Source organism: Protomyctophum parallelum (assembly GCF_964188405.1).
Source record: "Protomyctophum parallelum genome assembly, chromosome: 8".
NCBI classification, from domain to species: domain Eukaryota; kingdom Metazoa; phylum Chordata; class Actinopteri; order Myctophiformes; family Myctophidae; genus Protomyctophum; species Protomyctophum parallelum.
Window position 1 is genome coordinate 45,374,104 of NC_139703.1, and position 24,667 is coordinate 45,398,770.

Here is a 24,667-nt window from a genome sequence, read left to right on the forward strand (position 1 = left end):
AAAGAGGTCCTTTGTCCACCAGTCGACTTTTAGACTTAATCAGGAGTTGTAGTAGCCATAGGGTAATCTAAGCGGTGGACATTGCTCTTGTCTTCATGTCTTTATGTGTATGTAATATATATATATATATATATATATATATATATGTATATATATAAATAAAAGAGAAAAAACCTTCCAAAGAAGGGACTGCACACTCCAGGGAACAGAGACGGACACCGGATAGCACCTGACGAAGCTCATGGTGAAACTCATCGTGCTAATAAATAAGTTGATGCAGTAAGTTGAATCATGCCCTAGATGAATTCATTCTACTGCCGACTCCCTAACCACCTTCAAAACCAGAATCCCATAAATGTACCTCTGTACTTTTTGCAAACTGTTAATAAAGTATTCAATGGATCAATCAATCAGAACAAGCAGCACAACGGCATGTGCACAAAAGAAGGTGGCCGAATATGGCAAAAACATAATTGGTAACAATCCACATGGTAGATACATGGAAACGTATTTCTCAAAACTCTGAGAAGTGTCTTATATTCAGGATTGCATAATATTCTGCTTGTATGTCACTTGAATTTCAAGTTCTTTATTTATTTTATTCTTTTTTTTTCCCCCCTCCATCAGGCGCCCCGGCTGGCCAGGGTGAGATAGTTTTAGAGACCAGGATTACTGCATGTTTTTGTGAGGGTACCTACCCTAGGGGACACAGGGAGAACATGCAAACTCCACACAGAAAGGCCCTATCGCCAACCCCCGCCTCGGGTATGGGCACTGATGACGCGGAGGAGGGAACACGCCGCCAGTGCCCACAGTGTCCCCAGCGGGAATCAAACCCAGGACCTTCTAGCTGTGAGGCGACAGCACTACCAACTGTGCCACCGTGCCCCTATTTATTTTATTCTTTATTATAACATAATATGATACAGCAGGTATATAGTGATGAATCACTACACCCGGCTTGCCAAGCAGAGAGTCCATTTAAAAATGTTAGTGCGTGCTCAGTCAGTGTACTTGTACACATGAAGTAGATTATTATTGTGCATGGTCAGTACATCCTGTGAACCTAGTGGACCCTAGCAGCTACACAGACACTGTATATTTGGCCTTTAGCTTGCTTGAATATGAGAAGCTTTTGTCAGCACACCATTTGCACCATGGCATTAAAGGACCTATAACATAAAATTCAACTTTTTCAATTTCTTTTGTGTTTTTGGGGCTCCCATGTGTGTTTTCTATCCCCACAAATAACCAATTTTGAACAATCAGGCCTTCATGTCATATGGGTGTTTTAATGGAAATTGCTCTCAGAAACAGCTCGACTGATTTTGGTCTCATCGTGATGTCATCAATGTCACCCTACTTTGTATAATTCCTCCTTTTCTTCAGTCTTCAGTTGCAAATTTGCATTTCCACTTTGTTTACAATGTCCATTGTCCACCATTGTTGATTTTCCAAGCTGGCATGGAATGGAAACAAGCCTGGTATTATCTAGCATGAGTATTATAATGACTCAAATATTAAATAATCTGCATATCAGCACCCCCACCACCTCAGGACATTGTGGTACTGCAGCTAAAACTGCTTTCAAAGTCCAGAAAGAATTGACAAGGCCTGGTTATATCAGAGTGGTGATTGAGGCTCAAACCATTAGAAATAACTTTGAGGGACATAGACAATATGATTATTAAATATTAAAAGCAGTTTTAAAATGCATGTTATTTGCGCTTTAAACAGCAGGCTCTACATGACTACAGCCCATAGTGGTCTGATGGCAGCCAGTGAAGCGTTTAGTTTACCACCAAGCTTCCAGAAGTCAGCATCCCCTTTATTTTAGTCATCGCATCTTATTATAATTTGACCTGGATCTATACCACAGAATATGAAATGAGGGGACTCTGAAAATAGATGAGATATATATGGACAGCACAGCAGCAATGTTGTGTTATGCAATTGAAGTTCCTCTTGTATGACACCTTGATAGTGTACCGTAGATTAATAAAGTAAAAGCTAGAATAGAGCCATTAGCTATTTACACCTCATTAACTAAGTCAATATACTCACTCCACATTATCACAACAGCTGAGAGGAGTCTAGAGGATTTATTTGCATTTAAATGAGATATTCATGTTTCCCCTCAAGGCCTTAATGCCCACTCTGGTGACATCAGGAAATATTTACTCCATGAAAAATATGCAAAGTATAAGCGTGTCCAATGCTAAGGACACATACAATGAAGGCGTTGGAGTATGAACTTCTGAAGACATAATTAGATGTTTTGGCCGGGAAATGATTTACGACATAAGTGCTATAAACAAAGATTTTGATATCGTCTAAGTCCATAGACTTGGCTGGCAAACGTTTTGCATCATACATACTCTATTCTAAACAAACATAGACCTGGCTGCCATTGACATACAGTAATGTTCAAAAGCCATGCATAAAATAATATTTCTGCAACAAACAGTGGTGAGCGTTTTTCGTTATGCGTTATTTTGAAGCGTCTCAAGGTATGATTCAAATTTGCCATTGATGGGATGGAATTTTACAAATAAACGCATAATCTCTCACAAATTTTGGAAGGCAATCATATACAACTAGAATGGAATATACTGTAACAAAATTGGAATGACACATGATTATCACATGACATCAGAGATAATGTGTAGCATTTGTGAGAGGTTTTGGATGAAATCTGTAGGAGTAATTGATTAAAGTGTGTGTGGAAGAAAATGCTAAATGGTGCAAAACCGATAATTTGTATTGTACAATACACACACACACACACACACACACACACACACACACACACACACACACACACACACACACACACACACACACACACACACACACACACACACACACACACACACACACAACACGTTAAAACGTAATCTCTGCCAGGTGGACAGTGGACAGAGTTACTATTATATAACTTGACCCTCTTGACCACCTTTCTTCAATACAGCGGGTTCACCACTGCCCCATCACATTATGTTGGGAGTACAGTATATAATGCCTCCATTAGGTTACAAGCACAGCCTCCTAAGTGCCACCCATGTAAGAAAGCCTCACAGCTTGCTCATCAGTATGAATTATGGGTGTACAACTTTTACATAATCACTGATATGGAATCAATAGACATACTAATCAAGGGCAGCCTGTATTGAGTGAGAGAGACCACTGCCCATCAGTTATCTAGACTGGGGGAGTAGACAGCCTCAACCCTCTCAAGAGACATCGGCATCCATCAAAAGTTAGGGAGATGCAAGGGAATGCAGAATTATCTGGAGCCATGCCAAATTCAAAGAACAACCTTGTGGAATATTTAGACAAAACTAATATTTATATATTTATATATATTATACTGAGGAATATATATTTTTAATAAGGGCAAGAAGACCATTGTTATGTTCACACGGCTTTACATATAATATTCACTGGCGTTGCGCTGGTTGCCTATATCCTGCAATTACTCCACTGTAGAAGGGATCAGGCTCCTTGCTAGTCATACATACATTGAACAAACACAAGGCAAGGCCAGAACTATCTCACTTATATAATAATATAATATAATAGTATATCGTTGCTGTCGGGCAGAAACCTCAATCTCCATATTCTAACTTTGAGTTTTTTCGTAATTGAATGCCCTACTTGTTCATACTACAAATAGTATCTATCTACTATCGAAAATAATATACATGCACACTGCATATATTCCGTAAAGGTCGACACATAAATAGACATACACACAAAGCCACATGTTGGACACACACATACGTGCATGCACGCACACGCGCACACACACACACACACACACACACACACACACACACACACACACACACACACACACACACACACACACACACAATGTACACAATTGTTAGAATATTCAAAGGAGGCATGGTTAGGTTACACATTTGCAGCTCAGAGACTACTCAACTTTGAAGCACATCACTCACGCAGCATAAGCTTTTAAAACATGCCAAGCTCTCAACACTATTGGGAAAAAGCAACAGTCCTTCAGTTGAAAATGGTAAAGAATAAGATAAAGCACTAAATAATAGCTCTCGGTGGACACCCAGTCTGATATACACAGTAGTGTAACTGAACATGGTCAGACTCAGAATACATAAATAATTAAATCTAAATCTGCAAAACACATAAACTTTTTATTCTTATCTTGTGCAACATAAGCAGCTTTCATGCATGCACTGCAACTCTGAACTTATCTAGATAGGCCTTTTCAGTTGGACCGGAAATGCCTCAAACTTCTGTGTAATGTCTCACTGAACCCCATGGCTCTATGTGCAAATAGACCATGTCATTGTCCGAAGTATACGTATATTCTTTCTCTCTCTGGTATAATGTATGTATGAATTAAAATCTGTTTAGTACCGGGTTCAGGTTTATTTGTCATTTGTATAGATACAGAGTATACATACAATGAAATTTGTTTTCGGTAATTGGTAATTCGGTAATTGGATACTGCAGACGACCATATCCTAATGAGATCTAAACACTACGCACTCTGGAAAATGTCCGGGCCTGTTTCTCATGTTCATAATATGTTTCACATAATATGTGAAAACAGGTATACAGTACATTAACTGACCCTCAGGTACTGTGACTAAAATTATTACTATATCAACCTTAAAAGTATTTAAAACATTTTCAAACATTTTCCAATAAAAGAGATAAAAGTATAAAAAATAACTCTACAAGCTTTACAACATTTCTCGATGTGACATATAAGCTTAGAGAAACTATTTTCTCTACAAGCGGTAGAGAAAGTGGTTACAACAATGCTCTCCTGTCTTGGCTACTAAACCCAGGTGTGCTTTAACATGACTTGTCATATTACACCACCGCAAGCTTTTAATGGCAGCATTAAAACCCACTATAAAGTAGGCTCATTGATTGGAACCATGAAATTCCCAGTGGCTGTGGTATATGTATTGTAGAGGGAGAAGGTTACATGCTAGCCTCAGAACCACTGCTCATATCCGATTGTTGCTACAGACTCACACACCCTACCAGTCGTATCTGTGGACATTCAGTATGTTCAAAACTCTGCCGCCCGCCTTCTCACCAAAACCTGATCCAGGGAGCACATGACACACCAGTCCTCTGTGAACTCCACTGGCTCCCAGTCAAATACAGATTTAAATACTCACCATTACAGTACATACAAAGCCCTCAGCAATCAGGCCCCCACATACCGGTAGGTGTGGTTTGGGCGTTACAATAATGAAACCAATCACCGTGACACATGCCATTGCCTTTAAGAGAAGACTGCACAATCCACTATCCATTACCCATTATACCCAGTGATATCTTGCCTTACACTATGGCCCATGGAAGAGACACGCGCGGCGCTGCCTTATATATATTATATTTGATACAGAGGGTTATACCCTACAGCATCTACAAACATGCCTGTGTACTTGGTTTGGTACTGTTGACCTGGACACATCAGCCATATTATAATTTTTTGCTTTTTTAGGCACCCAATTTAGGCATTCTCCACACACACACATTTGTTTGTTACTGTGTGATAACACACAAATTGGTCCGTCCCAAACACGGACCAATCCTGATGACACCCTATAAAGACGCTCGACAAAGCCAGATGCACCACTGCACCAGATCGAACCCACAACCTTCGCGTTGGTGGGCAGGTACTTTACCACTGCTCCACCCAAGCCATATAGTTTTAAAATAATATATAATAATATTGCTCAGCACGGCAATGTGGTCTCCAAGAAGATAGTCTTATTTTTTTTTATGTAAATTGCTGTACTAATATCAGTTGCCCTTTAAATTATTCTCTTGAACCTTCACTGTTCAATCATGGTGAATTAATTAAGCTATACCAAGTGTAATAAAGAAGATAGATGACATTAGGTCACACATGCATTCCCTGATTATCTGGCAACAACTCAAACCTGGTAAGGTCAGAGCCCTACAATTGATGCAACTGTCACTGCATCACAGCAGGTTTCCAATGACAAAATCACATTGTTCAGACCAATTTTTCCTCTAGTCCAAGGGACAGAACAAATGCATGGCTGGCTGAGATACATTGGTTTGGTGGCCTTGTCCCCAAACGTGAGACTTCAGAATTCAATCTAAGCAAGCTATCGCTCACCGACACCGTTAATGTCATCATTTATGCTTGTCCAATAACTGGCACATAGGCACTTATTGACTTCCGCTTGCTTTAGGAATATATAGAGTCCAGAGGCTGCCAGTTAGACCTATCAAGAGCATTCAAACAATCTATCTTCATGCTCTACGGAAACAGGAGAAAATCTTTAAAAAGCATCAATCTGAAAAATGCACAGGGTGTAATTTGCGTCTTGGAAAGTTTACTTTGTTTGGTGTTAATTTGTTGTTCTTTGATACAATAAGCCATCATGAGCAATTCTTACTGAAACCCTACTACCACAAGCAATTTCTTTCACTGAAATCACTGGAGTTGATCATAGTTGCTGACGGGTAGAAACCTTGTACTGTATCTCCAATTTCAGGTTTTTGCAGAAAATGGCCAATCTACAAGCTCATAACACGTTGCAACGTGTGGTGAGCTTGTAGATCTGCTATTTTCACAATTTGAAAGCAAAAGTCTTTAAGTGCCTCTAATGAACTTTATTAACTACATTGGATCCACTCAAACATATTTTTCCCATTTCCTGATGAGTAACAGATTTGGACATACAAGGTTTTCACCTTTTTCCATTCCACAGCAACATCATGTTAGACTGCCCCTGACATAAATGTTATGCCCTTAACAGTAGAAGCCGCCATTACATTTTATACAAAGACAGAACATAGTTGCAACTTACATGCAAAGGTTAGACTCGCCTCTCGGCTGACGATGGTCCCGAAAGAGTTGGCCGCGAGGCACTGATACGTGCCCGCATCCCGGTCTTTGTTCAGATGGCTGATCCTGAGGTTGCCTCCAGATAGGCTGTAGTGAGATCCAGATTTGGGACTGATCACTGTGCTGTTAAGTTTCCACCTACACATGAAGTGGGAAAAAAAGACAAAATATAAAATAAGAAAACTGAAGAATACTTAATACAATGAATGAATGAAGTTAGGGGAAACAAAGTTGGACCAGGGGAGAATTTGGAACAAAAATATAAAAGCAAAGTAACCTGTAGATCTACTAGATTGCTTTTCGACGGGATATAAATAAAAGGTGGAGATGGCCCTGAAATCATATTCTCAGCCCCGCCCGACCCCAGTTTAGCACTAATCTAAACAGCAGTGTACTGCTGTAGCGCAGAGGACTTTAGTACCTGACAACAGACAGCAATGCAGACCATCCATCTTGCCAGACTCCAGTCAAACAGCATAAAAATGTTGCTTGATCATCATGGTGACGCAATTAAAACAAATGGGTGCAACCTTGCATTCACACTTGTGAATTCTAGACCTGTCCACATGATTATCATTGGTCTTAGAGGGGATCAACGGAGAGTATAATTCCCTCATCATTTCAACAGATAATCCAATGCTTCCAAATAGAGTCCTTTATTAAAACAAACAGGAAGGAAAATCTGTAGAAAAATCCATTGAAAGTAGCATACGGCCATTATTTATTTAAAGCTGGGTTCTTTAGGCCACCACAATGCTTTTCCAATGGGAGTCACATGGTTTGACAAAACATTTGTGTTTGATTGCTGATTGCTGGTGGTGTTCTGTGATGAATGATATTTATAATATGGAACAGATCACTTTCTCTCTCAGACTGCAGAAGGAGAAATTTATAAAGTTTTGGTCTAACTGGGTGTTCCTTTTTTCTCACCCCATGGAGACTTGAATTCATGGATATGTGTTTGTTTTTTGTCAGCAGTGGTTCCCTATGGAGACACAAAGGAGACTCTTTGTGTCTCCTTAGGGAACGACTGATGATCATCAAATGAATGGCTTAGGAATGCAACAAAAACAAAACATCATACCCGTGTCAACTGATCGGTGTGTGTGTGTGTGTGTGTGTGTGTGTGTGTGTGTGTGTGAGTGTATGTGTGTGTGTGTGACCTGAATGCGAACACAAACAGCTTCAGCTGCAGGGGTCAATGGGTACTCAGACAGACATACACACTCGGTCACTTAATGGGAGCGATACCGCTCAAAAATAGTGTGTATTGAAGTTGTTCTGATTCGAACCTTCTGGACAGAATTTCAGAGATCAATAAATACAATAGTTGGTGGAAAGTTGCCCTTAGAGTTTACTACATTATTTTTGGGACATGCACATTTTCAGACGGGAAGATCTGATAGAATAACTATTCGGTATCTGCATGTAGAAAAGTATTTACACAACACTGGTTCTTACTGATCCTACCAGCATGTGCACTTAAGCCTCTCCAGCTGATCCAAAATGCCGCAGCTCGCTTGGTCTTCAACCAGCCAAAATTCTCACATGTCTCCCCCCTGCTCTGCTCCCTACAGAATACAAAACTCTGATGCTGGCATTCAAAGCAACCAAAGGTATGGCTCCCCCATATCTTGCAAGTATGATCGAACCCTACAAACCCTCCCGCGCACTCAGATCAGCCAACGCAGGGAAGCTGGAAGTACCCTCACTAAAAACGCCGGGACAACGCTCCACACGTCCCAAACTCTTCTCCCTTCTGGCTCCAAAACTGTGGAATGCACTTCCCATTGCAGTCAGAACTGCAGCATCACTCCCAATCTTCCGCCGTAGTCTGAAAACCCACCTTTTCAGACTCCATCATGGCCCATAGCACTTACCCCACCCCCTTAGATAGCATTTCTGTAGACTTAGATAGCATTTGATACAGACTTATAGCATATTATGTAGACAGCACTATAATTGCATTGTATGTAGTCATAGCACGTCATAGTACATATGTATAGCATAGTAGTATAGATGTATAGTTTATATGTATAGCTTCATTATATAGATATTCCACTGTTACTTTCTTAGCTTACGCATGTTTCTTGATAAATGTTTTTATGTGATGTATTCCCATGCTTTTTTGTTCTTGCTTAATGTAAGTCGCTCTGGATTAAGAGCGTCTGCTAAATGCCTAAATTGTAATTGTAAATTGTACTGAGGCCCCCACTATAAAAGAATGGATAGATATAGTAAATGATATTTATAATATGGAACGGATCACTTTCTCTCTCAGACTGCAGAAGGAGAAATTTATAAAGTTTTGGTCTAACTGGGTGGAATATATTATTCCTTTGCGATTGGATTGAATGATTCTGTCTTACTCATGTCTCTCTTTTTTGGTTTTGTTGTTTTTATTTTAATTACTGCTCACAGTTTCAAATACTCTCTTATGTCTCCCTATGAGTATTATATTGTATTATACTTACATTTCTGTACACATCATCCATCTCTCCCATATGCTTTATTTAATTTTTATTTATTTTTGTTCCCGTCTAAAAAAAGAAAGAAAAAAAAGGCAATTCTACCCCCCTCCCCCCAATTCTGCGCACACACACACACACACACACACACACACACACACACACACACACACACACACACACACACACACACACACACACACACACACACACACACACACACACACACACACACACACACACACACACACACACACACACACAATTTACAATTTAGGCATTTAGCAGACGCTCTTAATCCAGAGCGACTTACATTAAGCAAGAACAAAAAAAGCATGGGAATAGATCACATAAAAACATTTATCAAGAAACATCCGTAAGCTAAGAAAGTAACAGTGGAATATCTATATAATGAAGCTATACATATAAACTATACATCTATACTACTATGCTATACATATGTACTATGACGTGCTATGACTACATACAATGCAATTATAGTGCTGTCTACATAACATGCTATAAGTCTGTATCAAATGCTATCTAAGTCTACAGAAATGCTATCTAAGGGGGTGGGGTAAGTGCTATGGGCCATGATGGAGTCTGAAAAGGTGGGTTCACACACACAAACACACACACACACACACACACACACACACACACACACACACACACACACACACACACACACACACACACACACACACAGAGTGCCACCACATTGTCAACCAGTCGCTGGTTATGTAAGTGCACACTCTCTGGAGCCTTATTATATGACAAATGATAGAGGTGAGCAGAGGTCCATACAGATTTGTTTACTGTTGATGTGGAACAAACAAAAAAATGACTTTAATATTTCATTGTCGTGTCATCCCTCTCACTTGCTGAGAACGTTAAATTGATTGGGTAGCATGACAGACTAAAGCATCATGCTAAGCTATTGGTTCTGCCTGATGTACTGTAACGGTTTTGTCTCTGAAGGAGCAAAGTAATTCACCAGACATGAAAGGTGCCCTTTCTGGTTTCGATATTATGCATAATGAAAGTCTTCACTGAAACACTACCTACTTCGTTGACTTTGTACTTCTTAATGGGCCTATCATTGGCCCCCTCCTTTTCCCCCTCTACACCAAATCTATTTGCAGAAAATAGCAGATCTACAAGTCCACAAAGTTGTGAGCTTGTTAAAAAAAAGTGGTGCGCAGAAACAAGGCGATACATTTATATGAATCATTTTATCATGATAAATGATGTGCTTGTGAGTTGATATTAAGTCTGGGGGTGCTGCATGGGCTCCTCAGAGTCCCGACCCCAGAAGTGCTACAGCCTGTGCTCTCCTTGGCTCTATTGGTCAGGCACCAGTGTATGGAATATCAGAACCCATATGTGGCACTCACTATGGGTCTAAGAATCAACTAGGGGTCAATCAGAACACAAGGAAGAACACAGAATCTAGTTAGGCCGAAATGGGTGTGGGCACATTCTAATACTCTTTAATCTTCTAAAAAATGACTGAAAACAGTTTTGGCAACTGACAACTTTAATCCATGGGTGACAACATAATCTATACCTTCCGGCCTTCTGGCCTGGCTGGCAGAGATAAGACATTTACACCATGAAGATGCTACTGTATGTATTCGATATTCTTATTAACTACTAGACTAATCCAGGTAATGTGGATGTTGGGATCAACACAGGAATGGTGTGGCTCATGTGGAGCCTGGACTATATGTCAGCAGTTTCAGTTTGTAATATTAGCCGCACGCACGCACGCACGCACGCACACTAGCCTTTTACAGAGGTGTGCGATAAACTCTGTAAACAAAACACATGGAGCATAATGGCACAACCATCATCTGGTCAAAGGCATGTCAGGCACAGCACAGTCCTTTTGTGTGGTATGGAACAGTGTCTATATAGTTATAACAATACAAGATATGTTGATAGTGGCTCATTTTTAGCAAGAACTTCATGCTTCATGCAGCCATGTTAAAACAGATTGTGCCCATAGTTGCATCTTACCATTCCATCTGGCTTATTATGAGGCTATGTAATGTTCAGAGTTCGGTTCCTTCTCTTTAGCCACTTTCAAAAACGTCCAAAGCTATAGTCAAGATTTTAGACACCAATACTGACATGCCCAATGTAAGAATTGGTGTCTCTGATATATTGAAAATGGAGGACCCTGATGTCAACCAGTCTTAAGCTTTTTTCTGGTTTTCAGGGAAATCAAATCAAACCAAATTGGGACGCCAGATTGAAAGTGGAAATTTGTAAAATGAAAATAAATGTAATTATATTACTATCTTAGTGATGGGTAGTGCTGATCAACCACCAGTCAGAGTACAATACGTGTACATTGAACATGATTTAATAGTTGTCTTCCCAGCATAAGACATCTTAAGAAGTTTAAGGCTGCTGCTGCAATGGCAAAGCCGTTCAGTGACCTTGACAAAAAACTGCGGATTAGGTCATCGTCTAGCTCAATCCCAACTATGAAATGTACCACTCCTTCTAAAACTCACCAGAGCAATTTCAGAGAGCAAACATGATTGATTTGAACCTTTAGTATCCACAGTACAACATACCAACCTTTCGATAGGCTAATGGTCCATGCAAAGGAGAAATAGCAGGGAAGAAAGCTGTTCTAGGCACTCTAGTAGAATAAACTACTTGAACTGGCAAGTGGCAACACAGAAAGCTAAGCATAGATTGCTGGGTTACTGAGAGGAAAAACTGAGTCAAGTCTAGGATGAAAGATTATAAACCAGGGAATATCACAAAAGACAAACTGCATTATTTTTTTCTTCCTATGAACTGGAGCTACTCATTCTTGAAATGGGATTTTGGTCTTCTGATTTACTCAAAAGACTAGTCAACACTATCCTGATGCTGACATCAAGAGACAGTTCTTGTAGCTATTTCTCTGACAGCTAGCTGATATGAGGCAGACTTTCAACTCTGTAAATCACTCCCTCAGGTCCTCATTCACAGAGTTGGTTGTATCAGCGGATCTCCCAGAATTATCGGCCCATCTGCAAATCCCCATATATGGAGTACCTGTCATCAATATGAGGTCATAGACATATACATAGACAGGCCGGGATTGGCCTGGACTCTACTTTGGGCATGCCTCACACAGAACTCTATATATGGGCATAAAACAGATACAGACACAGAGATCTCCATACAGTTAAACAGTGTGGGCATAAAAGAGACAGACAGAAATACAGGTACAACGGGTACTCTTGATCCCAAATGGATCCCAAATGAATATTCGTTAGTTTTGCGAAAGGTTATACAGTACAATAAACCTAGCTCTGGTCCATATAGCGAGTTCTACTTAACGGTTACTTTCGAGCCATTGCGTGCACCTCCCGGTAGAGCAGCCTATCTATCGTCTGTAGTAAAAAAAAATATATATCCTGTTTTACTCACCAAAACAAGCACAGTTTAGAAGAGTTGAAAGCCTAATTCCTTAGTGGGAACACTCTGAGCCCCGCACCTCACATCTAAAATACACTTTTAGGCCAGAAAAGAAAATATAAATAAATAGCCGTCCAATGGTGATTTCGGCGCCCGGGGCCTTTGGAAAACAGCCGTCAAAAGGCAATTTCGGCGATAAATAATGCAATTTTACATTGGATTGTTTAAATTAAGCATTTTCCAAAAGGAGATATATTTTGTCGACCCTGAAAGGGGAAAGTCATAATGTCACCAACAACATGCTGTTGAAAATAGAGACAAACAGCAAGAAAACAAGAGGGGGGAGAAACAGCCGCCATCACTCAACTGCACAGTAAAACAAAGACCACTATATACAGTACAGATCATCAATTAGACAGCCGCCTCATGGTGGTGGAGATAAAGGACTTTCTAGACTTCCGTAATATAAAACCAGCACTAAAACTGCTCCTCAGCCTTTTAAAAAAACCTATGAAAAGGATGACCCTCGTAAATGCAGTATATGTGCGTAGTTTATTTCTTTGTGACAATCTCCAAAGAGTTGAGGGGATGCCAATAATGGAACCATGCTTTTGATTAGTTTATTGTCTCCACCAGCCGAAGGCATGGGGGAGAGTATGTTTTGCACTCCGTCCGTCCGTCCGTCCGTCCGTCCGTCCGTCCGTCCGTCCGTCCGTCCGTCCGTCCGTCCGTCCGTCCGTCCGTCCGTCCGTCCGTCCGTCCGTCCGTCCGTCCGTGAGCAGCTAATCTCGGCCACCGTTAACCTGGTCGATGCCAAATTTTGCACACACACTCCCTGGATGCCAACCATGAACCTCTGCCCCAAACTTTCCAGAACGGCCTGTTATAGCGCCACCAGGAGGCCGCTTTGTGCAAAACAAGTTTTTGCACAGTACACCTACAGATTTTGTCCAAACATCACGCAAATTGGTACACAGTCTCTCTAGAGCCATTCAACGAAACCGCTCTTTCAGATTTCTCAGACTCCATCCTGATTGGTTAAGATTGGCTTCCAGGCCCAGGCCGTAGCGTAACGGTCTGGGCACCGGACTGGTGATCCAGTCGCGGTGTGCCGCGGGTTCGACTCCCGGACCCGACACGGCCTTTACCGCATGTCATCCCCCCATCTCTCTCCCGTTTCCTGTCAGCCTACTGTCTGTCCCTTAAAAAATCAATAAAGGCGTAAGCCGCAAAAAAGATATCTTTAAAAAATAAAAAATAAAAAGATTGGCTTCCAAAATTCACAGGAGTGCTCAGTTTCAAACAAAATGCTGCAAATCATGCACACATTGCGTGATTTCCGTGAAATTGTGCACCCACATTCCCACTAGGCCGAGGACTAAATGCCACATGAACAATTTCAACTCAGCCTCAAGGTGGCGCTATAACTGGCCGAAAAGTGTTTTTACCTCTAACTGCACAGATCTGTGGATAACTTTGTATGCCAACTCCCTAGAGGCCAAGGAAAAACCTTTGCCTGGAATTTTTCACATCTGCTCTTTATAGCGCCACCAGGAGGCCGACATATGTAAAACACATTTTCTATTATTACTCCTTCAGATTTTATCCAAATTTCACGCAAATCGGTACACATGATCTCCATAGTCATGTGATCAAGACAGGTTTGTTTGATTTCTCATATTCCATCCTGATTGGCCACGATTGGCTCCTACAGTTTTCAGGAGTAGCAAATGGCCACAACTCCTCAACGCAGCGTCCGATTGCGATGAAACTGTGCACGCATATTCCCACTAGGCTGAGGAAGAATCCTGGTGGAGACCTGTGCCGATTGGCACTTTATCTAGTTCAGTCTGTTCTTATCTTCTGTGGTAATGCTGCCACTCCAGAAAACCTCTGCATTAAATTCAACATTAAAACGCCCAAATTCCAGACTAAACATTTTCTTACCTTAATTTTACCTTAGTTTTGTCCCAAAAGTCGGTCTGTGGTGCGCGCGGCTCTACCACCTCTACCACTCATTCTTGGATATAATAACATCAGATTAAGGTAAGAAAATACTTAGTCCGCAATTCTCGCAATGGTACCCCCCCACATGATCATCAGGTACCATGATCAGACCAGGAGAAACAAAAAATAAAGTATACAAAAAGTGTTAAAATTATGTTTTTATGAGGCCACACCCAACAGTTCATTAAGTATGCCTGGTTTGCCTGTTGGGTGGTGATCCACCTGCACTGAAGCCACACCCACAGGTGTTGTTGTATGATAAAGGGGGAGGGGTTGATATTGTGATGTCACTTGTGGGGTCTCGCTAGCGACACCCCGCGATGGTAAGTGCGTTGCCAGGGCAACCAGATACACTGTCAGACAGAAGACGCCTCGGGCAGTTAGGCCTGCCCTCGGCCGCGTAGTAGGGAATGTCTACGTGCCGAACCTCCTTCTCCGCCAGATTGAGATGATGGAGCGACCACACCCAAATCAGCAATCGGCCACACCCGTCATATAAAAAGGAAGATTCAGTCTGAGTCTGACAGCGGCTGGTTCACACACGCTCACGGAGGCACGCACAGCACATACCGTCGGGGGGTAAGAAGACACACACACTTCCACCAAACACCCATTCATGTACGTGTATATATATTCCTGCCTTTCTTGACTGTCACTCTCCTCTCACCACAGGCTCTTAGGAACGGCCCAGGAAATGTCCGTGCGACGGAGTCTATCGGACTGTATGACTAAAATATAGGAACAGGAGTTCCGCTTCCACCCATCTCGCTGCGGGAGGAAGGCAGCCCCGCCACAGCGACGGTGACGCGGAAACTCCTATAATTCTTGATAAAGCATTGAGTCCTGTCTGGCAGACAGGCGCTCATTATATACGCCGACTGCTGAACAAGAGCTAGGATTGGTGACGCCACACAGACTGAACGGATTGGTCTCCTTTAGTAGAGACTACTCTGTATATACACATAGGCTACATCACCTTATTTAATTTTTATATGCATACATATTGTACCATGTAGATTAGTCATGCACTTTCTTTCTTTTAACTGCAATGATGAGCCTGCACAAACAAGAATTTCACCCATGTTACCTGTAATGTGATGTGACAATAAAGTTTGATTCTGATTCTGATTCTGGGAACGGCTTGAAGGCTTGCGCTCTTTCGGAGCTGAAACCCCGCTATCGGGAGAAGACCCGCTACAGTTAAAGATAAAGACCGATGACGTCACCCGAAGCAAGGCATCCCCGTCCCGTCTTATCGTTGTTAAACCAGAGCCCTCCAGTGAGGAGCGAGCTATCAGAGACTGTATGAACCTGAGTTGAAATCTAATCTTCTGTTCTCATCCTTCTCCAGGCTGTGGAAGACGCCTGTGAAACAAACATTGTATGGAATATAATTTGCCCTAAACCTATGTGGGGTTTTCTCCAGCCGGCCATATGATTTCCTGCTAAACAAATAAAAAGCCATTTGAAACTGCTGCAAATCCCCTGTTCCGCCTGTTCATTGGTCACAGACCTTCCACACACTATATCACTGTCATTTCGATTGGGCCTTTTGACTCAAAGGCTTTCAGCTTTCAGGAAGAAACCAAAAATACACAGGGAGGACAAGCTGAAGGTGATCGGTTTTGATAGTGCATCATTAAACTGGATGAAATCCTACCTAGAGGGAAGAGAACAATTAGTTGACATCAAAGGAACCATGTCCTCTCCCCTCCCAGTGAATTGTGGGGTTCCCCAAGGAAGCATTCTAGGGCCGTTACTGTTCCTACTTTACATTAACGACATGAATGCTGCCTGTAACTGCAAATTGTTCCCGTTTGCTGACGACTCATCACTCCTGATTTCAGTGGAGGACAAAATGCACGTTGAGGAGGCTCTCAGTTCGAAAATAACCAAAATCCAAACAGAGAAACAGAATCCATTCTTTTTGGGAGCAAACATGCTCTCAGTAAAGTAAATGTAAATTATTTCAAGTTCAGAGTTGAGTGTTGACGACATGCTGATTTCCGGCAAAGACTCATCTTAGCTGTATTCTTGTCAACAAAACTGACAGGTGAAAGCATGGCAACAAGGGTAATCAAAAAGTAAACCAAATAACAAGATTTCTGGGCAGAAATTTTGTCAACAAAAGTGCTCTCAAGACTCTAGCTGTCTGCCCTCTGTACCCAAATACCTCAAAAAGTGAGCGACTCCCACAGCCACAATACAAGAGGAAGTGAGAACAATGATCTGGTACACACAAAACAAACATGGGCAAATTGCCACCCAAGTGTGGAATGCCCTGACTCCATCCCTCAAAAAATGCAAATCCCTGGCATCCTTTAAAAAAGGCCTGAAAATCCACCTTTCAGCATGCCAAAGGGAGGGGAAATGACTATCCCCACCTCCTTATAACCCACTTCTTTGTTATTTTTCCGGGACTTTCGGGGACAATCAATCAAAGACATATTTCAATATTCTAACCACACCTGGGGGTCTATCAGATTAATGTTAACTCCATAGACACATACAAAACAGAAAAAGTACAAAAATCACGGCACTCCATCTTTAGAGGATCTGACTTTACACAGTCTAGAAACGTCTTTTCAAATTGCATCGGTATTCTCCTTCCAGTGTATTTTAGCAACAATGTGAGGGACCAGGTATTTTCATAGGAGGTGTTATTTCTTTTCAAATTTTTACATTTAGAGTAGCCAATTAACTTTACACAACTCGAAACTTTCTAGTTAGACTGCACAATATTTGGGCACGCCGCCGCAAATGAGGTGCAAGGCACAAAGGCAAAGGGGTTTTACTTAGTGCCTGTACATGGGTGTGTTTTGGGCATAACATGAATTAGACCAATAAGTCTTCCGTTCCCTTTAAGAGCCAGGTGCACCTGCATTGCTATTAAATGACAGAATCGGCAAGTTGGAGAAATGAGCAGTTTTTACTGATGAGGAATCACAATCTGCTTGTGCATGTGACTGCATCTTCTGGCATCACCAGAACAGCAGTACAACTGCCAAAAGTGATAATGATTCAGGAGACAGGGAAAACAGAAGCTCACACACACTGACATATTAACATTTCTTTTGCTGGGGAATTCTTCAAAATAATGGCGCTAGAGTGCCAGCAGATGAGGCAGATTTTACTCTGCTGAAAAGCCCCAGAACCGGGAGGCATAATCTTCCGTTCTTACCTCTGGTACATCTAAAGTCTCTCTAAGAAGCGTTTATATTCCAAACAAGATGATTCCTGAAGTCAGAACATTGCTCTTTTGGTCAAAACCATGGAGAGTGCCCTAGATTTAGAGTTATGAGCCATTATAATTCGTCCTTAGCATAATGTAATTTACAGCTAAACATTGCTCTCAAAAATGTTTTTGAAAACATTTGAGCGAGAAATAGACAAAGCGGTACCCGAAAATGGATTCTTGATCAACTCACTTCCTTGTTTTCCGCTTTGTGTCGGTGGTTAAACCCCCTGTCGGTGAATTATCTCCAGACAATGACCACCTAGGCAGATATTAACCCTTACATATCAACTTAATCACTTTTATTTTTATTTATTTTTTAGAAATATGAAAAATCTGAGAGATATGTCTTCACATGACCGTAGAGATAATGTATAGATGATGCGCAGGGGGGGGGGGGGGGGGGGGGGGGGACGACGACGACGACGACAACGACATGAAGCACTCTTCTGTTGTACTTACCGGTAAAGGGGAGGTGGGCTTCCCTGTGCCTCACAGCTGAACACAACCTCTCTGTTCTTCTCCAAGGAGTCCACAGGGAACACAATGCTGCCAGGTTGCTTGGTGAAGACAGGACTCTGCAGGACACCACTCTCTGCAGGGTGGGGAGGAAAGACAACACAGGCGGCTTGACACTTAAGACACAGAACCTGCTTGCAAAACAGGCAATTAGTCAGCGGTGGAAAACAGGTCAGTACTTCTAAACCATTAGCAGAGCAAAACCACAAGCACACACAACACATCAATTCATTCTACCTGTCACACAAGACCACAGGACGCAGAAGACTGATCTGAAATGAGACATGTCTTCAGAAGCTATTTAGGTGGTAATAAGATAGCTCCTGGTTTATATTGAACAATCGTCAGGCAAAGTGTTTTCATTTGCCTTTTTGTCAACTTACATCCCATTTACTCACATTGTTGATTGGAGTGTTGTCCCTGTAGATTAGTTGTGTGGTTTGTGTTCCTCAGTTGTGTATGATGCACACAATGGAAGTCTCCATTTACTCCACTTTGCAGTGTCATTATGTGTGTGTAAGCGTGTGACTAAATTGGCAGTAAGTATGTGGAATAAAGCATAACTAATATTCTTTGTAACCCTCTCATCTCTGCCCTGGGGATGGGATTAGAGGCGACTTATTTCAGTAGAATATGTTTACTTTAAGCTTCTGTGCTACTATAGGGATCAGTCAATGGCCGATGCAGGCTGCATATGGAGTCCTATAGTAACCCACACGAGTCCATTACTTTCATTTTGATATTTTGTTTAATATTCATAGTTCTTCTTGCTAAAACACTCTCCAGCATAACAAGTTGACCCATATAATTGTTTAGATTGTGCCTATTATATTTAAAAGCAATGTGCTGTGTAATAACTAAAACTTTGAATTATTGGCAGTGGATCCCATGGTTATGTTGGAGGTTGATAACAGCTGAATGCTTAATTCACTGTGTATGCTTAAAAGGATAAATGATTAATCAAAGCGAAAATAATAAAATCACCCGTGTGAAGTGAGGGGCGCTTTTATCATGCATGCTCATACATCATCTCATTCCGGCCAATCAGAATTTGCGTCCTCACCTTCGTCTTCAATGTTTGTGTTACACACTGTTTGTGTTTACCCAAACACTCAAAATTGTAATACGCTAAACCCGCTATTTGTTTTAAGTGTTTAATTCGCCGTTTTTTTAATACGCAGAAACTGCGGCTTTGTCGCGGACCTGGTGACGAGGCCGTCACGTTATGATGACGAAACCGGAAATCAACCCATGCTCTGGGCTGCTAGGGCTTCTGGGAAATTGAGCCCAATGCAAGTGAACGAGGGGGTAGAGACAATCTTGGCTCGCTTTGCTCTTTGTCTGTGACCTGGATCAAGGAAGTGGCTTTTTTTTTTGTCGGCTTAATAACAAATGCTGGGAGTGTTTACTAGCGGTTTTTCACAGATCAAAAGCGCAATTACTTCGGCGTATAGTATACTGCAAAGGTAATAAAACAGTCTATGCAGCGTAGGATATTTGATTAAATAGCGGGGAACACGTGTTAAACAGTAGAACTGTTAAATTTGCCTCAAGAAAGCTATGACAGGCCCAGGCCGTAGCGTAACGGTCTGGGCACCGGACTGGTAATCCAGTCGCAGTGTGCCGCGGGTTCGACTCCCGGACCCGACACGGCCTTTACTGCATGTCATCCCCCCATCTCTCTCCCGTTTCCTGTCAGCCTACTGTCTGTCCCTTCAAAAATCAATAAAAGGCGTAAGCCGCAAAAAAATATCTTAAAAAAAAAAAAGAAAGCTATGACAGAGACAAGGTAGAGGCTCTGGCAGGAATCCATCCTCTGCCAGCAGGAGCACTCGTGGTTTGGGAGGCAAATGTCTCCGCCACTGTGCTACCATCAGCCTGCACACCACAAGACCCTTGAATACAAATCACACATTTCATGGACCCCATGCGGTGAATCAATTAACAACAAAATAAAATAAAAAGGTGAGAGCTGCAGAACATTCGGCATCATTTGAAAGCAGGGCAATGTCATTACTGTGACTACAAATGATTGTCTTGATAACCCACCCGCTGTGACCACAAAGAGAATTATAGCAAACAAAAGGGACACGGCAGCAATGGTAGAGAGGCATAGTGAGGTTGCTGATAGTACCAACATACAGTATATGTACAGACCAACAACAGATAGGTAGGCTATAGCATCATTGAGATGACATTAGTGCAGGTGTTTATGTTTCAGTAAAACACACAAGGCACAATGATCACATCCTCTAGTAAAGCAAGATGCACATCATGATGAATGCCTTATTCTCACCTTTTACCAGGATATCATTAAACTGTAGGTCTAATTTACCTACAACCATATATACTTTTTATGCACATATTATTTAATATCATATTATGATCATTATATTATTAATCTATCCTCTGCCATTATTATATATTTATTTAAAAATAAACAATAAAATAATTTTCTATACTAAAAGTATCGTTTAATTTACAGTGACCAATTTCAGTCACTCAGTGCTGTGTGTAGATGTGGCCAGAACTGTATATGTATTCACATTCTTAAGCATAAGTACAACTCTCTCATTGATTCGATATGTTTTGTATGCAGACCTGTAGTTACTGTAACACAGAAATGTCTTTTAACAAAACGCATTAAAACGAGGTCCCTGATTAGTATGGAGAGGTGTCCTGTCTTTGTTTGTCTGAGTAATCAATCACTCACGCTAACAGCTCTTTAAACATTTGGTTGGATACACACTCCGCTGACTATTTTACCAATATAATTCACAAGTCAAGGACTTTTTAGACAATAAAAAAAAAAAAAAAAAAAAAAAAAAAAAGAAAACAGTTCTTGTATTTTGATTAAATGCAAAGTGATTAAAGGCAGAGACAGTTCCATGTGATTTTAACATGCTTTTATACGAATATCAACACGTGATTACATCTAGAAAAGGTCAGGAAAAAGGAAGACAGCAATTTGCTGGTCCATTTTCACACTTGAACACTCAGAGTTTTACTGTGTAAGCCCTGCAAAAGCCCAAAGCAAAGCTCCCTGAAACCTGGGCTTGTGCAGCGGCAAGCGGTAAGTCTAGGCTCTCGCCTCATTACCCCTTCCTTCAGCATGGCTGTGGACTTCAGGATAATGTGTGCTTTGTCTGTGTGCCCTCGAATGAATAGTTCACCTGCCATGAGTCAAAAACAAAGATTTGTTTCAAATCTTAAAGCATTTCATGACATTTGTGACATACTCATACTTTTTGTTGCTTATTACGGCCAGGTCGCGATTGCAAAACAATGGTTAAATAATTCTTAAATAACATTTCGAATGAAATAAAAAAGAACATTATCATCACATTCATTATGGTAATAATAGTATCACTGCTATATCTATCATATACTGCGTCATAATACCTAGTCTGTTGTCAAAATATGTCTTGGATTTGGTCACACTATTCATGTGCTACATGCACAAATCTGTGATGTGTTAAGACTTAAGCGGGATGGATCGATTAGAAAGTAGTCTTCCTTACAGACAGTGCTTCAGTTACTCAGTGCTAATCTTAATCGAGACATCAGCATTAAATGTATGTATTTTCCCCACATTATTGTCAAATACTTTAGCACAGGAGAAGTAAAGGACTCTGCTCTATCTATGGTAACTCAGACAGATACATCTTGATCACATGGCTACACAGATAGTTTACTGAGTCTGAGTGCAATGTTTGGACAAAATCTAGTAGTTTTGTCATGATCCAAGGAATGGAGGGAACTCCAAATTATGACTGTCCAACCTACGGTTTCAAGAGTTACATTGTTACAGTATAGACCGAATGTATAGGACTGCCATGAGGCTGATTTGAATACTGGGGCAAAGGTTCTTCCACAGAGTGTACGTTTAAAGATGTAGTGAAATGACAAATGCATTTTTCATCATAATCATAATAGGGCATACCTAACAATAGATGCCAAAACATTTCCATTACTTCCTTTGAACGAAAACGTGCAGCGTGATACACGTACAGTACCACTACCCTTATGAATATAAATGAATTGATTTCATTCACCTGTTTACACGTGCCTCCGAACACAATGATTTTGATTACAGAACTACTCCGTTTTTAATCTCATTCAAGATGACATCCAGACATTCTAACGTCCCATAGCCTGAATGGATGGGCTGCACTGATTGGTTCAGAAACATACAGGCTTCCATTTCAGTGCAGGCACGCACGCACGCACGCACGCACGCACGCACACACACACACACACACACACACACACACACACACACACACACACACACACACACACACACACACACACACACACACACACACACACACACACACACACACACACACACAACAGAGAGAGAGAGAGAGAGGAGGGGGGGGGGGGGGGGTTGCACCACTCAGTTCACATGGGTGTGATTTTTACTTTATGCCAAAAATAGAGAAAAGATGGATTTATGTTCATGACCCTAGCCAGTGAATTACATAATTTTTTAAAGTGCATTGGTTTATCAACTGATTTAAATAAATATAAAAATCTGGTCATTCTAGAATCTAAAAAATTGTGGTATGCTTTGGCAAAGGATCAGTATTAATGACAAGTTTAAAAGTGAGTTGTAGTTAATGGGTTAAAAATGCCGGGCATTGGTATGTTCTTTTAAATAAAAAAAATACAAAATATTAAAACTAACTTTTCTGAATAGATGATATTTCTGTCTTAACTAATTAAGTAGAACCCCAAGTTCAACTTCAGCGTGCATTGTTCTGTGTTTTCAGCACAACAATCTGTTGTTGGTAGGCTGTAGACATTGCTTTTGAGTCATGACGCTTCCAAAGCTTTGTTAATTTACTGTGAACAAACAGATGAAATTGGAAAATTGCCAACATTGAAATTAAATCCCGTTACATGATTTGGATTTCATGCAGATGTCCGTCTTCATGTATTAGCTGTGAACATGCTTTGAAAAAGATAATTAACTGATGGAGACACAAGGTTTATGAATGTAATGTAGGATTAATGAATGTTTCTATTAGTGGACACAGTATGTAAAGTGTATATAAATTAACAGTTATACTCCAATGAAGGAAGCTTTGTGTTTCATGGACAAATTGTACAAAAGGCTTAAAGTCGTCCAACAATATAATCAAATAGTTATTCATATGCTATAAACTCACACAGCTTTTGAACGGAAGAGAGCTAAATTATGCATATAGCACTTTACAATGTGCATTATATTCACCCATTCATACACCAACCAAGGAGCATCGAGCAGTTAGGGGTTAAGTGTCTTGCTCAAGGACACCATGACATGCAGCTAGGAGAAGTAGGGTATGGAAGGTAAAATAAAAAAAATAAAATCATACATTTTCTCAGGCAGTTGTCCCTTAAATACAATTCAACTCAACTCAACTGTATTTGTGTAGGCCTTAATCACTGTGATGGTCTCAAAGGGCTTTACAGGCTCAAATTTAACAAAGGAAACAATATGACACCCCTTGTCCTTAAGTCCAAGACAAATCCCTTGATGGGAAGAGAAATGGAAGGTAGCTTTCCAGGAAGGACAAAGCTATTAAACGTTGATGCTGGTATAGTGAAAGCAATAACAATAGTAGCAAACACAAAGCATTTGAAGGGGGTAATTGGGCTGATGTTTTTTCTACTCTGACAGGTACTGTACGTCATTACAGCTCTCAGTAGAGTGACTGAATTTCCCAGTGGAAAAGCAGATGGGTATTTAGAATATATGATGCAACACAAGTATAGCATATAATCAGCAAACAACCTATAAAAAACAAATTATAAAACAACTTCCTAACATTAACAAGTACTAAGTCTGGAAATATTGCACTATATCAATTATTTAATTGCATTAAGTTGTGTTATTATTGTGCATGTATTGATTCAGTTCCCTATAATAACGAGATTGGCAAACATTATATAAAATTCTGTGACTATAATGGCAAAATTAAAGGGGGTGTAAGTGATATTTTTTCTGTTAAGATTTAAGGGGTCAAGCCCGAAGTAGCCTCAGAAACCCAGACGTTTTTATTTCCAGGGAGAAAAAAAAAGTCTGGGTCTGAGTCCACTTCAATTCGGCATAGAGTAGCGCAAACATTG

At 40.8% G+C, this 24,667-nt stretch overlaps 1 protein-coding gene across 1 annotated transcript in view; it reads right to left on the minus strand.

Annotated features, from left to right (window-relative positions):
• cntn4 (contactin 4) overlaps positions 1 to 24,667 on the minus strand; it is a 140,870-nt gene that overhangs the window by 92,721 nt on the left and 23,482 nt on the right. The window contains exons 2-3 of the mRNA XM_083770561.1: positions 18,491 to 18,623; positions 6,855 to 7,030 (exon numbers count right to left, since the gene is read on the minus strand). Coding sequence (XP_083626687.1) covers positions 6,855 to 7,030; positions 18,491 to 18,623 — 309 coding nt within the window. The remainder of the gene's footprint in view (positions 1 to 6,854; positions 7,031 to 18,490; positions 18,624 to 24,667) is intronic.